At 33.2% G+C, this 8,520-nt stretch overlaps 1 protein-coding gene across 1 annotated transcript in view; it reads right to left on the bottom strand.

Moving 5' to 3' along the window:
• LOC117124325 (acetyl-coenzyme A synthetase, cytoplasmic-like) overlaps positions 1 to 1,933 on the bottom strand; it is a 41,830-nt gene extending 39,897 nt beyond the window's left edge. Inside the window, exon 1 of the mRNA XM_033270528.1 lies at positions 1,419 to 1,933. Within this exon, the coding sequence (XP_033126419.1) occupies positions 1,419 to 1,729 (311 nt within the window). The 5' untranslated portion in view covers positions 1,730 to 1,933. The remainder of the gene's footprint in view (positions 1 to 1,418) is intronic.
• Between the last annotated feature and the right edge of the window lie 6,587 nt (positions 1,934 to 8,520).

Below are 8,520 nucleotides of genomic sequence, written 5' to 3'. Positions count from 1 at the left end.
ATAGGCGCAGGTTTTTTGACAAATAATGACCTTTCAGAGGTCAAATTGCTGTCAAGAATATGAATTGGCTGCTTCGCAGCAATCAGTCTATGTTAATGCAAAATGTCATTGGGCCTTTATAATCACAGCACGATGTGTGATTATCATGGCAACTGACATGCACGTGGTAATTCATCACATGCCGACAGTTAATTATGGTTTGGTTGCTACGGTTTTTGTGATGATCTGGGCACGTTAAACCCAGTCAAGCATGTAGGGGCACACGACCTTTGATGTGCGTCCTTTTGTTGAATTGCCTTGATAAAACATACAGTAGCTAAAATATAGAGATTCATTAAATATTTTGGTGGGTACAAGTTTTTCATAAATAGAGTATGTGAGTTACGTTGAGTACGACTTTAAGCCTAGCCAAGTTGGATACGAGTCGACTTATCTATTGAACTAAATGTGCAATACAACTCATTTAATCAAACTAAAATTAAATTCCCTTTTTTTTTTTTTGTGAAATATCAATTATATTAAATGTAGACCACAGGTCTACCTACAGGTAATGAATGTCCCTATAAATTATTTTAAAATTGTGTGTGATTTTTAAAAATTACAGTGGCTGAGTGTAAATGTATAATTCTATTGATATGTTTTAATTAGTTTTATTTTATTTATAAAAAAAAATAAATATTTAAATCATTCTTATTTTTAAAGTAACTTTTGAAATTGTAAATTTTTAATTTGTAGATAAATTAGTATTGGTATTGTATTTTTATAAATGGTCTTGTTTTATTTGAATATTGTCATTTATTGTGTGTATGTTTTAATAAATAAATTAGTATACATTTCAGAATTTTTTTTCTTTTGTCTAATGTTTTGTATGTTTTAAATTTTTTTTTTTGATAAACTGGGATAAATTTCAGAGATTTGGTGCACTGATGCTGACACCTCTAAGGGCACATAGAAAAAATTATTAGATTATCACTCTTTTAAAAAAAAAATTAATGAGGGAGGGCGGTTTTTTGTTTTTTTTTAAATCAGAACAATTATTTCGCTTTTGTTTTTATCGATGAGGGAGAGACTGTTTAAGTTTGGTCTGTAATAGTAAATAATGTATAAAAACTGGTTTAATTTTATGGTGTTTTTAAAGAAAATTTATTGGAAGGAAGTCACAAAATTGCATTGTTGTTATTTTCATGGGTATTATAAAGGGTAGGCCCTACCTAGATTAGAGCACTAAAAAGTGCATTGGCGCCTCCAGTTGTATTGTTTGGGTACGACTTGACGAGCATCAGGTCCAGAATGATATGTGGGTGGGTACGAAATGTAGCTAGGCCTAGGCGGCCTAGCATAATACGCCCCTAGCCTATCTCGGAAAGGGACCCCCGGCCTAGCTTAGAGGCTATGATGAGGACAGTCTTCTTACTCACCAATAAAAACAAACTTTGTCCTTTTTGCCGTTTTCAACATGCCGATCAAGAACGTTATAACACACATTTGTGACAGCTCCTTTCATCCATTCAACAAAGACCTTGCCTTTATTAACATCAAAATTATAATTAAGAAACTTCCCTGAAATTGGAGGCGACTTGAAAAAAAAATCTTTTTCGGCAATTTTACCCCAAAACTGTTCAGGATTTTCAACGGACTCTTTGTACATTTCATCATACTGTTTCATCGATTTTACATGAGCAACATTTTGCACTTCAGTTGATGGCTGGAATAGAATATCTTCAGACATTTTCAAGAGAATAATGCCACTCCTTTCTTTAGAAATCGTACAGGTGTTTTGAATAGTATTTTAGTGTAGCTGTTCAAGCTAGGCCTAGCCACTGTCCCTAAGCCAAAAGCTAGATGATGTATCGTACGTCGTGTCGCGTCACGCCGGTAGGCTGCTATTCTGCTTACGTTTCCGATCCGCCGTTTAACCAAAGAATGATACCTTAAAATGACTAAAGAATTGTTTCCAGGATCTTATGAGCATGCATTTACCTAAAGAAATTATATATATATTCTAGTGACTAACAAATTTAGCTACAACATTGATTCTATGTGTAAATTAGTATTGAATTGTTTTTAGTTTTAAAAGATAACTAATAATATCATAGTTGTTAATTAAAACAATTCTAAATATTCTGGCAATTTTAGTCAATTTTCCCAGGTCAGGATTGCTAAGTACTATGAAACGCCGGGAGTGCCTTCAGCGAGCATAAAGTGAGGCGAAGATAGATGAGTATTTGGAGGGAGATTTAATAAAATTCGTACTGAGCTTTATATTGCGTTTTATTTTTGGTACTAGCAGGCTTAGATCCCCAGACAGCACAGCAGTAATCAAGTCTAGAAAGAAATAGAGTTATATAAAAGGTGAAGAGAGGAAGATTAGTGAATTTAGAGGTGCGGGCAAGTAATTCGACAATGGCCAAATGGTCAATGTGTGGAATTTTCAAGTTTGAGTATTATCCATATGATTATACCAAGGTGTTTATGAGGTTACAGATTGAATTATCTTAATAAATGTTAATTTTGTTACAAAGAGCCAAGAAGCATAGATTTAGTTTTATTAACTATTCAGAGTTAGTTTATTAGATTGGAGCCAGAGGGGATGAAGAGAGCGAGGGATAGGATGAAAGAGAGAGAGGGGAAGAGAGGAGGTGGGGGAGAGTAGTTCGAGGGAATATTTAGGTTTCTGTTCTTAAGTTTAAGTGACATGTCAATATTGTGGTAATTGTGGTATTGTGATTTCCAACAAACGTTCATTACGCTTTAGTTTATGTTGGACTCCAGGGTGCCCCACACCTACAAAACAAAACGACTATACATATTACTGCCATTACCACAAATGCACACGTCCATGATGGATGGCGCAGTTGGTTAACTTAATTTTGTACAAATGAACAATCTAATTATTAAAAAAATTCTAGCTTATTAGCTCTCTCAAATAGTGTTCATTTAGGCCTATACGAAAAAAAAACAAAAAACAAAAAAGAACAAAACATTAAAAGCTGAGGGTAACCTCAGTTAAACGCGCTGACCGGTGAGTCGCTCTTGTTTGCATGGGCATGCAGGGCCAATTATTGGCTTTTCCCAGCAGTACTGGAAAAAAGCCATTGTTTTTGTTCTGATTTTTTCCCTTTTTTTCTTGCATATATATTTCCTATATTTTTGCACTGTTGTTTTTTTTCTGGCAGTCACTTTGGTCACTTCCCATGCTTAAAATTTATCCGTACTTTGCCGAAGCATAGGCCATAATATCAAGGATCAAGGATAGTGTCAATCTATGGTGGAGTGTGCATGTGAGGACCAATTAAAGTGATTTAAAATCAGTCTACAACGGATATTTTAAAAACCGGTCAGTTGATGTGAATGAAACTTACGGGAAAGTTTAACCAAGTTACAAGGAAGAAATTTGTATGTGTTAGTAACGATCCAGTGAAGGGTGTAAATTTGAGGGTCTTTTCAATTTTTGAGGACCCAGACCTAAATATCTATTATAAAAATAACAATGGGTCTAAATGAAACATTCTATAATAGGTACTTTGTAAAGGTCTTGTAAAAAAATGATTACATTTTTGTGACGATCCACAGTATGGTGTAGATCTGAGAACCATTGAAAGGAAAACGTCCCAGACCACATATTTCGAAAACAGATCAACTGATCTGAATGCAACTTCGGAAAAAGTTTAACCAAGTTACAAGGAAGAAATTATTCAAGTGCTGGCGACGAATCAGTCAAGGGTGTAAATTGGAGGGTTATTTAAATTTTTGAGATCCCAGACGTAAATATCTATAAACACTTTTCAATGGGTGTAAATGAAACTTTCTATAATATTTTGTAAATTTCCAGTAAAGAAATGACTGAATTTTTGTGATGAGCCGGCATCCGATGGGCATAGGGTGTGAATATGCGGACCATTTAAAGGAAAACGTCCCACACCAGATATTTAAAACACGGGTCAACTGGTCCGAATGAAACTTTAGGGACAGTTTAACCCAAGTTACAAGGAAGATATTATTATGTGTAGGGGAAGATACAGGTTAGGGTGTATATTTGAGGGTCATTTAAATTGCTTAACGTCCCAGAATATATGGATAAAAATGACACTTTGCAGAATAGTTTTTCATGGTGAAATGAAGAAAATATTCAATTTTGGTGACGATCCGCAGTAGAGTGTGGATATGAGGACCATTTAAAGACTTTTTTTGATAGCTGATTAAATTATTTAAACGCAATTTGCGTTTTCTAAAGCGCTTAAACCAGTCACAGCTAGGTTAAACTCAAAACTACTGTGATATATATGCATGAACATTTTTTTTTTCAGTCATTGAATCACTATGAACTAAAAATGCACTTTTATGGTGCGCAATGGTTATGAGTCACGATGTACCTCGCTATTACCATTGCAGCCATAGTGAACTTGGGTTTCGTTTTTTTTTCCACTTCATTTTTTTCCTCTTCATTAAAATTATATTGGTTTTCCGTGGTTTTTTAAATTTTTTTATTTTATACCTTTAAACGACTTTTCTTTTTGTTGCAATTTCAACTTCATTTCTCGTGTAAAGTTTACAGTTGTTTACTCTAATTAGTATGTTGACGGTTAACGCAAATTAGTATGTTGACAGCTGTGCTGTTGACGGTTTGTCGACGGTTGTTGACGCTAATTAATATGATCGCACACTGCTAATTTAAATTTTATGAGACAACTAGAAATCACCTTAAAATCCAATAAGTACTCGCGTTGGTTTCTTGTTAATACTTCCTGAAAAAGTCAGAAAACGCATTACCGTTTGGTATGTATTAAAAAGTTATATGAAGGGAGAGAGACTGGTCTTCATACGGGCCTCAGTGGTCTAAACGGTCGACGCTCGCCGAGATAGCGAGAAATCGTGGGTTCGATTCCCACCAGAAACCTCTTTTATCATAAAACTAATAAGGAACTTTCGATGAAGAAGCATGTTTAATAAAATGTATAACATCATGTTCCTATGTATTCGAGCACTGTATTATTGCCTTGTTGAATACATTGTATAATATATACTACCTTTAATATTCGGCTCTTAGTTTATCTAAATTATTTAAATGGAATTAAATGATATACAATGATTAATGTAGTATTATAGTATAAACCATTTGATATAATGCAAAGTGAATTTTTTTAATAATTATTTTTATATTTGTATACATGCCTTTGTGATTTGGTATTAACAAAATGTTTACAGCAGACCAAAGAGACCCCCATTGTTGAATTGGTCGCCGGGGCGAGGGTGTGTGTTCAATTTTGATAACCCGGACCCATCCAATAGGAAGATTTTGTTTTAAAAAGGACGGTACGACCTTACAGCTGTCTCTTATACACATCTAGATGTGTATAAGAGACAGTATATATATTATATATACTACATTAAATCAACAAAAAATGGGTGCGTGCTTATTTAACACTAGGTGGTCAATTAGTATTAGCCTAGACTCTTTCTGTTGGCGCAATCTGATATCTGATATATGTTTGGTATAAAAGTGGTTTGGTTTGCTATTTCACTATGGTGAGTTTCTGTTTCTTTAAAATATTGTAGATATTAGACTAATATGCAGAACCCCCTCCGCTACGCCACTGATATATGGTACCGGTATACAACTTATAATTTCAAATTTGTATCTCTTTAATTAATTTGGAAATATCAAAGCAATATTTGAGTATTCAGTTGCATTTCTATTTCTTAAAGATGTACTGTCCCTTGGAAAATACCAAAAACATAAAAAAATAATTTTTAAATTAACTTGCTCATTTTGCAGTAACATACAAACTTGAGCATAGAATAATTTAAATTAAAAAAATGTGTTCCCTGATTTTTTAACTGCATTATTATAATAAAGATAATAAAACACTTCCAGTGACTTTTTCGCTGTAATGATGGTTTTTATGGGTACGCATTTTTATAAATACACTAATTTCTATGTTCAAGTAGATAATTTTTATGTTACCTCAAAATAGGCAAGTAAATTTCAAAAATGATTTTTAAGTTTTTTTTTTGTTTTTTGCAAGGGACAGTACATCTTTAAGAGTTTTAAAGTGTTCAAAACAATATTTTATTATTCATTGTAGTTGACCGTGTTTTGTATCATTGCTGATAAAGGAACAACTGAATTTGAATTTAAGACACTGTTTCATTATCTAAAATTTCATAAATAAATTGTTAAGATGCGTTTGAAAAGTCATATTTTCTGGCGATAATTCAGCATCTACCATTATGAACGTAATTCAGAGACATAATACTTTTCACACACATATATTCTATGAAAATTGATATATTTTAATTTTCTCTGGAACCATGCTCACAAATACACTTACATGTGCGGAGACATATTCATTTATAATTGGTTTTAATAATATTATTGTTAAATAAGAAATCATTTGTTTTAGTTCATATAAATCATTTTAATTAATACGGTACAACAACATCATACATATACTTACTTGTATATATATTCATACATTATAATACGTGTAGGCCTAATGATATAAATTCTTAATAGTAACATTTAATATAAATATTATAACATATTATATTTTTGCATTATTTTGTATGAGGGGAATTTAACAATAAATGTGAGTTGTCAATTATTTACAGAAGGCCTATAATTTGGTTGGTAAGCGATCAAGCTTGTATAATATTGCTTTAAATGAACTGCCGAGTTTGTGAACAGGAGCACTGTTTTGTTTGTTGTAACTCGAGCTGAATACTGTTTCCGTTTGTACAAGTGAAGTTCTGCATGAACGAAAATGTCTCCGATGGTTTACATATACCATTTACACTTATTCGCTGTATACTAAGTCCATAGGTTACAATCTTGGTGTAAGACGGACAACATCCTGTGCATTCAGTTGTCTCAACAGTACCACTACATGTATGTCCTTCCTCAACTGTGACACACAAGTTCTTTTTTGACTGTTTTATATAACATGTCGATGATTTATCAGTTGTGCTATATTCGGGTTCTATTGCATCTGTCGTCTCTGTCTTACTGGAATGTGTTTTCAAATTTTCTGGGAGTTCTTGAACAGGAGTCACTGGAATATACAATAGTATCAATAATTACTACTGGTACTAAAACAACAGCATTTTAGAACCCATACCCTATTATATTAAGATGGTTGAGAATATAATTAGAATATTCATTAATAATAAAGTTACAACAAAAAATCACTTGTTACAAAACATAAAATAATAACAATGTATTGCAAAAAATATTGCAGAAACTTTAACTTGGTATTTGACTTTCTTAATAACAAAAATCTGATTTTGAATGATCTTAAATCCTATGCGGTATATCAGTTTAATTGTGAGAACTTTATGTACATACATTGGAGAAACCTGCAGCCATCGAATGACAAGGATTAAAGAGCATTTGAATAGAGATAAGAATTCTCACATAAACACATTATATTTAAACACAATAATAACGTATGTACATTACACACACATCAGGCACTCATTCGAATAAACGCCCCTGGATATATTGTTGAAATGGCTTTTTTAGTGGGCGATTATTCGGGGGAGGAGTATATTTTTTTTCGGTGTAAAATAGATACGAAACTGAAATAAACACCCCGTAATTTTACTGCCAAATATGTGGTACTATAAGACATAATCACAGAATGTGTTATTGCGTATTCATAATAATCCCATCCGGGTAAGAATCTAATCTGTTAAAAATGATGTTGTTTCCATTATATTTGTTTAGTCATTTAAGGGAAGGGAGATGTTTATTCCAAATGAGGCTCTAAAGGGCTGTTAATTCGAGGGGCGTTTATAAGCCAAATCTAAAACCACAAGGATCCCCCTCATATTTGACTACATTCCCCGTATTTACCAAAGCTTTAAATAAGGAATTTCATACATTGAAATACCATTTACCCCAAAACAAGTTTTTGGAACAGCCTCCTGTTCTCGCTAAGGGTCAACCGCCCAACTTAAAATCCATCCTGACCTCCTCACAACTGAAACTCCCCAATATCCCACCCTTATTTGGTAACCATCCCTACTTCAACTGACGATGTAAAATCTATCCTTGTTACAAGCAACCCATCACCATCCCTCACCAAGTTTAATCGTGTTTGGTATATCGGGGAAACAGGGAGCAGATTCAGACCATAAAATCCATTAGGGATAATGTAGTTGGATTTCCTCTTGCACAACATTTTAATTTTATCATATTATGCGTATAAATTTATATTTTATATATAGTATTAAATTTACATTTATAGCACATATTTGTAGGCCTACATGGTAGAATTAGAGAACCCATTGTCACTATCACGATCTTTATTCACTCTGTTGCTTATAATGCCAACATTTTTGTTCATTTCTCTTGGCTCTTTGATATAGGCCATTTCAGATTCTAATGTTACTGAAAGTTTATTGGTTACACTTCACACTTGCTCATTAGAGGACATGCCCATTATCTTTGAGTTCTTTTGGATTGTATTTTGTATTTCTCATTAGTACGACTTACGCTGAAGAAGGACAGAGGCCCCT

Source organism: Anneissia japonica, unplaced genomic scaffold, assembly GCF_011630105.1.
Source record: "Anneissia japonica isolate Jap-2015-1 unplaced genomic scaffold, ASM1163010v1 scaffold750_len1593409_cov174, whole genome shotgun sequence".
Lineage (NCBI taxonomy): Eukaryota > Metazoa > Echinodermata > Crinoidea > Comatulida > Comatulidae > Anneissia > Anneissia japonica.
The sequence above is the reverse complement of the archived record's forward strand: the minus strand, read 5'-3'. Positions and strand labels throughout refer to the sequence as shown.